Source organism: Manis pentadactyla, chromosome 8, assembly GCF_030020395.1.
Source record: "Manis pentadactyla isolate mManPen7 chromosome 8, mManPen7.hap1, whole genome shotgun sequence".
Taxonomy (NCBI): Eukaryota; Metazoa; Chordata; class Mammalia; order Pholidota; family Manidae; genus Manis; species Manis pentadactyla.
Genome location: NC_080026.1, coordinates 111719855 through 111729863, shown reverse-complemented (window position 1 = coordinate 111729863; position 10009 = coordinate 111719855). Strand labels below are relative to the sequence as shown.

At 57.7% G+C, this 10009-nt stretch overlaps 1 protein-coding gene across 2 annotated transcripts; it reads right to left on the bottom strand.

The window, feature by feature from the left end:
- Nucleotides 1-2759: 2759 nt before the first annotated feature.
- TLX1 (T cell leukemia homeobox 1) lies at nucleotides 2760-9323 on the bottom strand. Of its 2 annotated transcripts, none has more exons than XM_036898822.2 (3): nucleotides 8504-9323; nucleotides 6197-6434; nucleotides 2760-4000 (listed from the first exon to the last, which is right to left on the bottom strand). In XM_036898822.2, exons 1-3 carry the CDS (start codon nucleotides 9075-9077, stop codon nucleotides 3778-3780), a joined length of 1035 nt encoding a protein of 344 aa, XP_036754717.1. In that variant the 5' UTR covers nucleotides 9078-9323; the 3' UTR covers nucleotides 2760-3777. The 2 variants fall into 2 exon arrangements, with proteins under 2 accessions (XP_036754717.1, XP_036754718.1); XM_036898823.2 differs by having other exon boundaries at nucleotides 2762-4000; nucleotides 6197-6398; nucleotides 8504-9320.
- Nucleotides 9324-10009: the final 686 nt, after the last annotated feature.

The window sequence follows — 10009 nt, the reverse complement described above, 5'->3', positions numbered from 1 at the left end:
GGTTGAGCCAGATTCTCTGTGCCACTGGCGGCACAGCACGGGGGCCTCTAGGACCCCAGCCTTGCATGGGTTTCTGGGTCTCTGCAAGCCACCACCCACTTAGCCACTGAGCTGGGCTGCGCCAGGTCTGAGCCAGTCACAAGGCTCACTCACCGCAGAATTTGGTCTGTGCAGCTGGCTCTCTCAAACCGTAGAAGGAAGTGGGCCTTTCTGCCCAGGCAGGTTCGTTAAATTCTCTTCTCTCCCTGCACCTCTACGTGCAGTTATTCACATAATTATTTCCTTTTCTATTTTCTTTGTACAGACCCACCATTTTGTGGCAAGCACCAGGGCAGGCCAGGAGTTGTGAGCTCTTTGCTGCGGGTAGTTGTCACTGAATGTGACCCTGGCAGCCCCCTCCCCTCCAGTCTCTGTCCCACTCGGGGAGGGATGTACAGGTCCAGCTGTCCAGGGCTGATTCTGCTGCCATCCTGGCCTTGCCCCACTGCCGCAGCCCTCGGCCGACACGGGATTCCCTGAGATTTGGCCCCAACGAATTCCTGGCAGAGAGTGGGGAGTCTTGTGCCGTGCCTCAGCGCCCAGGGCCTCAGTGTCCCCAAGAGTCCGGAACCCCCTGGGACACCTTGCCCGAAGACCTGGGAGCCTGGAAGGAGCCTTGGAAAAGTGCACTACTTGGGCCTGCCACGGCCAGCCAGTGCAGAGAGCAGGCGCCGGGTATCTGGGTAGCCGGGTGGCCTCTGGTGAGAGGCAGGGATCTCTGTGTTCAGGATGCCCACTTCCGGGAGAGTCCTCATCAAGCTGGACAGGGTCCAGGGACAGCAGGGCTGAGGGGCACTCACCCTGGTGGTTGAGTGTGAGTCCCAGCTGTTTGTGAAGATTAGGGAGGTAGGAGGTATTCTGGGGAGAGGGGTGTTATGCCTAATTTTACTTGTGTTTGTCTTGCAAGAGGGGGCAAGAGAGTGGCAGCGAAGAGCCACAACTTTGGAGACAATTTGGGAGGTTGTGTTTGAGCTGGGCAGCTGCTCAAGTCAGCACTCTCCTCAGCTGGACAGTCAGTGGCCAGAAAATATCCTGGGGGCACAGCAACCTTTTGAGGGGTGTCCCAGGGACTTGGGACGTGGGAGAAAGGCCAGTTTCCCCTGGGGTACAGCTACTCTGGAGTAGCACAGCTGGGAGGCTCTGAAGGTGCATTCTAAGGACGCCAATGGAACAGAGATGGCACCAAATGAAGAAGGTGCAGGCTGGGCAGTTCCAGTCCTGGCGGGTTGGTTGGGGACAGCCAGACCTGCCCAGGCAAAGGGAAACTAATTCTGCGGTTCCGGGAAGCCATTTTGGATTTTGCTCAGCCTGGTACTGGGAGCCGCAGCCGATACAGGCAGGAGACCCCCTGCGCACCAGGCACTGAGGCCAGAACCTTCTCCCCAGGATCAACACACAGCCTGTCTGGCCAGCCTGATCACCCTGGTGGGTCTGAGTGGTGAGGGCAGGGGGACTTTTGAACCCAGACTCCTCTCCTGCCTAGGGGGCCACGATGGGGAATGGATGAGCACTGCCCATTTCCCAGTCAGCCAAATTTCCCCTTGGGTCTCCTTGGATAAGAGGTTGCTGTGCTTTGTCCCCATATGGTGTGACAAGTCCAGGATAGCAGCATGGGCAGGGATAAAGGACAGTAGCTCTGATGGTTTCCATGGCTTCTCCCACCCTTCCAGCTGATGCACACAGCTCTGCATACCTGAACAAACCCCACACCCCACTCACTTTTAGTTTTTAGCCACAAAGTTCTCTCGCTCTCCCATCCCAAAGAAAGAGGCTCCTAGCCTTCCACTTTACTCCCTCAGGATGACATGTTCCCCAGACCTTCCAATACCTATTTTCTTCCAGAAAAGCAGACTGTTTATGACTGCCATCCTGGCTGTAGTGTTCTGGGGACTCCCTGAAGGTCCCTGGGAAGTCACTCAGATACTTCCTAGGACAGGCCATTTCTGGGAGCTGGGAAGTCCTGCCTAGAGCACCACAGAGGATCCTGGCCTAATTATTGACTCAGTGTGTCCCAGTTGCTGAAGCTTACTGGGTAGAGACCTAGAACCCCAGAACTAGCAGATGTTGGTGCCCCCACAAAGTATCTGCATACCCCACCCCAGACACCCATGACCATGTACCCCACCAGTACACAATTACACCCATGCACATGCAATCACACACACTCACCCACAGAAGCAGTTACCCACAATGATCCACACTGCCCACTAATTCACTTCCCCAATTACATACTGTCACACACAAATATGTATAGTAAAATACATATTTCACACGATTGCATTTTACACACAGTTACATTCATGCAATTACAAATCATTGACAATCACATTCACACATTTAACACAGAAATAGATGGAAAGGAGAAACTAATATGTATTTTCACTAATGTTAACATATGACTCTCATACAATCACAATTATGGGTGGGTGGTCACACAATTACCCAAAAAAACAGTCACATTCACACATGATTACACACACACACACACCTCACAAGTTCGTGTGTACAGTGATAGTTTCGATTTGCAACTTAAGCAGAAACAAGCACACACACAATAATTGCAATTACTTAAACACTATACATTCATTATCAGTAATGTCCCAATTGCCCACACTATCACATACACAGTGCACACACACAGCTCTCATACCCTGAAACATTACACTCTCTGGATCACTACCTGTCCCAGAAGAGCCTGGCTCTCCCTCCTTTCTCAGCTTTGCCTTTTCTCATTTGTCCCCCTACTTTTTTCCTGCCTCCAGAGCCTGCAGGTCCTAGTCCACTGATGTCCCTCAAGCTCAGGTACCAGCAGCCACCGTTGCAGCCCCAGCTCACACCAAACCCAGGAGCTGCAAGGAGCAAGGTACTGGGCTCAGCAAGGAGCAAGCAGCCCTGATTCCGGATCCGGAGGGTTTTATTACTTTTTTCACATAAATTACACAAGCACTTTATAAAATGGTTACACACAAAACACCTTATAAGTGCATAACTTAAACCCCCCCCTATGAACAGGATCTGGAGAAATAGTCTGAGTCCGGGTGAAAACCTGCCTGTGCGTATCTGGGTGCAGCTATATGTGATGGGGGCCTGGCAGGCCAAGTGACGCTGTTTTGTGTGAGATGGTGTGTCAGAGTGTGGCCGTGACCTTGTGTTTGCGAGAAGTGCCATGCTGCTCAGAATGAGTCTGGGTCACCCCGACCTATGTCTGACTGATTGTGAGGGTCAAGGGTGTGAAGGCTATGGTCGGGTGTGTGCATGGCATTCTCCCTTTGGTCCCGTGTGTGACTCTGGGGTGACACCAAGAGGGACAGTGAAATTGCTTCTGTGTGGGCCTGTGTGTATCCATGTGAGACAGTGAGTGGAGTACACAGAAGGGGGTCTCCTCAGGACAAATTCAAATGACAGCCCATGCTATCCTCTGGGGACCCCAGAAGCTCTTCTTTCCCCATCTCGGCCCCACGTTAAAAATCATAATAAAATTGACACAAACTGAGAGGACTCTGAACAGCTCCAGTGGGACCCAACCGCATAGGCATCTGGGAGGAGGTCCCTGTCTGGCGCGCTGTGCCCTTCTTTTCCACCAAACAGAGAACACGAGCACGCACGCGGTGCGCAGGGGCGCAGTGCTCTCGGGCTGCGTGCAGTCTGAAGCGGGAGGGGTGGGAGAGAGTCCTGGCTCTCAGGCCTCCGTGACCCCCTTGGCGGGGCGCGGGGTCTCGCGGGGCAGAGCACGCAGGCTCACTCGCAGGCCGACGCCACGGACGTGACGCTGGTGATCTTAGTCGAGTCGTCAGACCACGGCTGCAGGTTCTGCAGGGCGAAGAGGGACGAGTTGTGAACGCATAAGGGGTCTGCAGGCAGCGGCTGAGCCAGGCTCTTCTGGAAGGCCTCTTGCTGCAGCTGCAGGAGTATGCGGTTCGCCTGCTGCCTCTCCGCCTCACGCTCCTCCGCGGTCTGCCGCCTGCACCGGGGACAAGTCGTTACCGACGCTTGGGGTGTGCTCCTGGGAGATAGTCTGAGCGATCTCTGCTCTCCTTCACAGCCCCCAACTCCAGCTTCGGCCCTTTTAATGCAGTCCCTTATCTTGAGGGTCAAAGGCTGAAAACCTCAAAATTAGATGGAGCGGAGGTATCCCAGGGGGAGCTGTGGGAAAATCCGCTAGGCCCAAGCAGCTTTGACTCCCCAACAACGCGCAGTGCCCACGGCCCCGCTAGCGTTCGAATGCACATCCAGGTGGCATCTGGCCTCTCCCCAGCCCTGAAGAAGACCAGACACAGTCCCAACTCCGAGGGGCAGAGGCAAGGGCCAGTGGAGGTGGGCTATCAGTCTAGACCTCTCTTCTCTCCCTTTTCTCTGCGAACCTTTCCCAGGCTTCTGACCTTCTGCGCGGAGCCCTGTGCCCTGCCGGGACTCCCGCCGGACTAGCCGGCTTCCTCCGAGGCGGTCTAGGGAGGCGATGACTCACTTACTCCATTTAATGCCTCCCCTCCACTCCGTCAACTGAGATCAAACGTCTGTCTCTAAGGTGGACAGACCTAATGGGAGTCCCCGGGGCCTCCAGAAGCAATTTGTAGGCGATCGATGAAGCCGCGCGAAGCCGGTGAGGGCCTCTCCGAGCGACGGACGCCGGCCTCCTTCCCGCCGCCCCTGCTTGCCTTTTCTCTCTCTGCGTCTTTCTGTCTCTCGTCTTGCCCTTCTTCCCTGCACTTCAAACTGCCTGTTTCTCTTCCTTTAGGCTTTGTGTTATCTCGTGTTCTCTCTTACCCTCACCCCCTTAGTTCTCTCGACTTTAAGGAAATTCGTTTGAAATGAATATGGAGGTTTTAGTCATCCTCTACTATCCTTTATTATACATAAGACTTCTTCAGACTGCCTGGTTTTTTCCTTTTCTCCCTGGGCGTCTCCTCCCCGCCTCTTGCATTTCAGTTTTTCTCTTTGCCTGCCACTCTTTCTGTGCCCTTCCTCAGGAGATTGCCTGGCTCCCTCCTCTCCCCTAGGCTGCAGCCCAGGGTGGGCCTTGGGAACACTAGTGCCCGCAACCCAGCTAGCCTTCCCTCACTCTTAACTAGGTTTCCAGAGGTCCGAAACTGTGCCCCCCACGCTTCCCCAGCAGCAGGAATGTGGGGCGGGAGGCAGCAGACTCTCCAGGCAGTGGCTTCCTTTGTGGCCACGCCGGCGGAATCCCGGGCAGATTCCTCGCCTTCATTCAGAAAAAGAGGAAACTCCAATTCCTTCCTCTGGCCCCCAGGCCCGCCCGGCCCGGCGCCGCGGACTTCGCCCAGACTCTCTCACACTACCCCTGAGGCCTGAACTAACGAGAAATTCCTGGAGTGTGTGGAACTGAGTATAAGGGGCCAGATGTGCGGGAGAGTTGCTGGGGTGCAAGAGGGTGCAGCGATAGTGTGTGCGGAGAATGAAGCTGCCTAGGAATGTGCAGGACGCTTTATGGATCTATATCTAAGGGTGTTCGAGAAATGAGAGGTCGAGGTACATGTATAGTCGAACTATAAAAATTAGTGTAGTTGTGCATGTGTGAGGGAAGAAGGGGAAATAGCTCTGTTCACCCACCCACCCATCTGCTCTTAATTGATCCCTCTTTGAGTGGAACCCTCTAAAACCGACGCAGACGGTGCAGATTGATTTTCCCTTCCAGGGTGGGGGACCGGCTGTGTGAAGGCAGGGCATCTGGGGAGGAGGGCATCAGCAGAGCCCAGGCCAGCAGCCTGGGGTCCCAGACACTCCGCCGGGAGCCCCGGGTTGGGCGCAGTAACAAGAAGCGAGCCATCCTGCCTCTAGTCTCCGGGACGACAGAAGCATTTCTTTAAGCACAAGTTTGAACAAAGTGTCTCAGGACTCACTGATCCCTGAAGCCCGAAGCCCAGACCGCATAGACTGTACTCTAGCACGGCTGTTTTCCCAAGCAGCGGCGATCAGCCACGTCTACAGCGGCACTGAGCGTGCCCGCCAGAAAGCCATGAAGCCTCTGGTAAAACAGAACCAGGTTCTCCAGCCCATCCCGGTCCATCGGTGTCGTTGCTCCCCACTCCCCGCGAGCCTAGCAGGAGCGGCCAGCTACTCCCAACAAACGGGAAACAGGCGAGCGCCCAAGAGAGGCCGCGAGATCCCAGAGCTGCCCGAGACTGTGCCGCCCGCTCACCTCCACTTCGTCCGCCGATTCTGGAACCAGGTTTTGACCTGAGCGTCGGTCATTTTGAGAGCCTTGGCCAGGGCGGCACGCTCGGCCGAGGCCAGATACTTCTGGCGGTGGAAACGCTTCTCCAGCTCGCAGATCTGCAGGCGCGTGAAGGACGTGCGTGGCTTCTTCTTCTTGGGGGGCGTCCGGTTCTGATAGGGGTGACCTATACGGCGTGTTACAGTGAAGGGTGAGAGGGCCACTGGAGCGGGAGACAGACAGACGGCAGAGGCAAGCGGCAGAGCGTCAGGAAGTGTCCCAGGCCTGACACCCCATGAGTCAGTGAGCACTGTGGCTAGACCCCAGGAGCCAGGCCGTGATCCTCCCATCAGCCCTCAGCTACGAGCCCTCGGCGGGAAGCGGCCCCCTCCCACCGCCAGGCCACTGCCACCGCCACCACAGAGGCCTCCCTAGTCCAGGGCTCCCAAAGTGCCCAACCAGAAACGCTGCAGTAGCCTCCCTGGTCTCCTTGAGGGGCATGTCTGAGGCGATCTGAAGGTGGAAACACACCCCACAGCCCAGGCCTCCAGCCTCAGAGAAGCTGCTCAACAGTAAGAGGCCCTGCTTGGTCAAGGCCTCAAGCCCTGGGTCTTGACCTGAGCTCCATCACACAACAACACACAGACATTACATACCATAGTGACAAATTACAGATCTGTACACCCAAATGGGCACAGGCACACAGGACACAGGACAACACAAGGCGACACAAGATAACAGCTATTCACTCCCTCAGAACCTTCCTCAGGCTGGAAGCAAGATTAGGCCTGGCTGTGGCTCCCCTAGGTAGGCCTTATGTGGAGTACCTTTCACCAGAGACCCAGGGCCAGTTGGCTCCAGGCTGGGGGTTCCATCAGAAACCTTCAATACTGGCCTGGCCTTGGTGGGGGTAGTGGGATGGGCACTAGGCCCTGCCTCCCCATGCCTGAGAGGACTCTGGTTGGAGCACAGGACCCCCTTGAATAAAGGGCCCTTTTGGGAGGCCCAGAACAGAATGGCTGTTCTGCTTCTGCCTCCGACTCCCCGCCTCTGCTTTTGCCACAGACCCAGAGTCTGGGCCAAGATTCCATGGCTGGAACAGAAGCAAGGAGCCTGGGGTATCTTGGGACCACCTAGCCCAGGGTCTAGTTCTAAGATGCCAACCCACTTCCACCTTTGGGCTCTGGAGCCCAAACCCCAAGGGAGTCCCACGACGCTGTCGGCAGCGGCCTGTGCCTTCTGCCTCCTCTCTCTAGGTTCTGGCAGGGAACCCAGGCTCAACTCGTGGCTGCTTCCCAGCGGGCTTGGGGGCCAGGCCGGCAGGAGGATCTAGTCTCCTATCCAAGAGAACGCTAAGAGCAGCGGGAAGTGAGGCTGGGAAGGCGCAGAACTGGAGCGAGAGGTGAGTGCCGAGCGCCGAGGGCGGAAGCGGGAGCGGAGGGAGCCGGGGCGAACGGAGGAAGGCACGGGGCAGGCAGCGGAGAGGGCGGCAGTCCTCCGCCGAGTGCCCAATCGTCCCAGGAGTGGTCCTTCGGCCGCCGATTGATCGCTGGCCCGGCTGGTGCGTTACTCACGCCGGAGGGAACAGATCAGGGCTCGGGGGAAGACGCCATGCCGGGACCGGACCGAAAGAAAATGAAGCAGGAGGCCTAGCCTCACGCTGCCAACCACCAGGACAGGACGAGGCCCGAAATCCGGGGAGAAGGGTCTGCCAGCTCTGCTGCCTTACTCGGGGCTTCTACAGGAGGGAGTGCGGTGTGTGTGTGTGTGTGTGTGTGTGTGTGTGTGTGTGTGTGTGTGTGTGTGTGTGTGTGTGTGTGTGTGTGCGTGTGTGCGTGGAGACGGGTGAATGGGAACCTGTTCTTTCCTCGCGTCTGATTCTGGAGCTCGGCACATAGGTCCGAGAACGTCGGCCAGAACTGAAGAAATAGTTTGCTTCACATTGTGCCCCTTTCCCCGTGATTCCCGAGCCCCACATGCCGGTGGAAGGTGGTCCCGAAGCTATATGCCCCATCACTACCCTGATCGAGCCCAGGGACGCCAAGAGGGGATCAGGGAGCGCTTCTCATAACAGGGGTCTTGCGGGAGAGCCGGAGAGGGGCCCAGGTTGGGAGAACACTTAGAGCATTGAGATTCTGCGAGCACAGAAAGGTGGCAGCTGAACTTGGGGAAGGCACTCAGGAACTGGGCGACCTGGCACTCAGAGGGGGCTGCGGGTAGCAACCGGGTGGGAGAGAGGTAAGCTCAGAGCCCGGGCCGCGGCCAGGCGGGGCGCGCGCAGGCCGGACTCACCTGTGAACCTGTCCTTTGTATATCTGCGGTTACTCTCCATCCAGGGAAAGGTGAGGCCGGTGAGGTTGTTGACGCCTGGCACGGCAGACACGGAGGGCACGGTGGGTAAGCCGGTAGCCAGAGGCTGGGTGTGGGCCACCGCTCCAGCTAGCGGCCTGTGCGCGGGCACTCGGATCACACCCGCAGCGCTCAGTGACCCCCCGCCCCCGCTGCCCCCGCTGCCGCCGCCGCCGGGACCGGGGCCGCCTGCCAAGGCCATGTTCACGTTGTAGGAGCCGGCCAGAGGGCCCATGCTGCAGGCGCCGCCGCCGCCTCCCGCCGGGCCACTAGGGCCGCTCGGGCCGCCAGCACCATAGGCCCCAGCGCCCCCGGCCCCCGGCCCGGCCGCGGGGCCCCCACCGCCGTAAGCGTAGGCGCCTCCAACCAAACAGCCAAGGCCATATTCTCCATCCTGGAGGCGCGAGGCGGGCCCCATGCAGCCGCTCTGGTCCGGGCTGTTGAGGATCTGGTCGATGCCAAAGCTGATGGGCTCCGCGTGGCCTGGGTGAAGATGGTGCGGGCCCAGGTGCTCCATGCTGGCCCCCGGCCCCGGCCCCGCCGGGGGGCCTGGACAACAACGCTCGCTGAGTTTGGCTCTGGGGACAGCGCGCAGGGGCGCGGGGGCGGCAGCGGCTCCTGGCTGCTCGGAGACTTGGAGGCGAAGTGCACAGAAGGGCTAAAGTAGGGGGGAGGGGAAGGAGAGAGTGGTCGCCGTATTCTTCCCCTCTCCGGCTGCGCCTTCCCCTCTCCGGCTGCTAGCTCGATGTTGACTCTGGGACATCAATCACGGGGCGAAAAAGCCCGGTGCGAGCGAGCCTTGCAGTTTCGGCCGGGTCTCTCCATTGGCTGTGCGCGGAGAGGAGTGGGGTGAATGACAGCGCGGGGGAGGGGCGGAGAGGGGGAGAGGAAAGCCAGGAGCCGAGACAGACGCAGGAGCCGAAGACAGAGGGACGGAGACCAAGGCTCAGAGAAGTAGTTCAGGAAGCGTGAGAAGAGGGGAACCAGAGATTTAAAAGGAGAAGGAGAAAGAAGAGGAGCCGGCCATTCCCAGAGAACGACAGACGGACTCAAGGAAGTGGAGGTCAGAGCCCTCTTCCCAAGCTGGCAGGAGCCTCCCGCTCTCTTTGAATTGGGCCAAAGGGGTCCAGTCCATCAGGTGTCTAGGGAAGAGGTGTCCCTGTGCTGCTGGAGAACTTCCCCACGCGCTCAGCTGGGAAGCACCTGCCCTTCAACCAGAGGATTTACTCCAAACTTCAAGTCCAGCTCGTTAGAAAGTAGAAGACTGTCTTTTCCTCAGGTATGGAGCCCAGCCCCCTAAGGCAGGAAGGTGAATTCAGGCTTGTCCTTCTTTAAAACATAGGCTTATGAATAACTGGCTATATATGGGTGAAAAAAATAAACACCTAAACTCAGCCTGTTCAGAGAAACTGAGGAAAGGAAGACTTACTCAAAGGCAGGCGCAAGTCG

Bases quoted from the DNA above. Each gene is read 5' to 3' on its own strand.
- TLX1 (XM_036898822.2), bottom strand. From the start codon at position 9,077: ATGGAGCACCTGGGCCCGCACCATCTTCACCCAGGCCACGCGGAGCCC. The intron at 6,435-8,503 runs GTGAGTCCGGCC...CTCCCGCTCCAG, and splicing joins TACAAAGGACAGGTTCACAG to TGGCCCTCTCACCCTTCACT. The intron at 4,001-6,196 runs GTGAGCGGGCGG...TCCCCGGTGCAG, and splicing joins AATCGGCGGACGAAGTGGAG to GCGGCAGACCGCGGAGGAGC.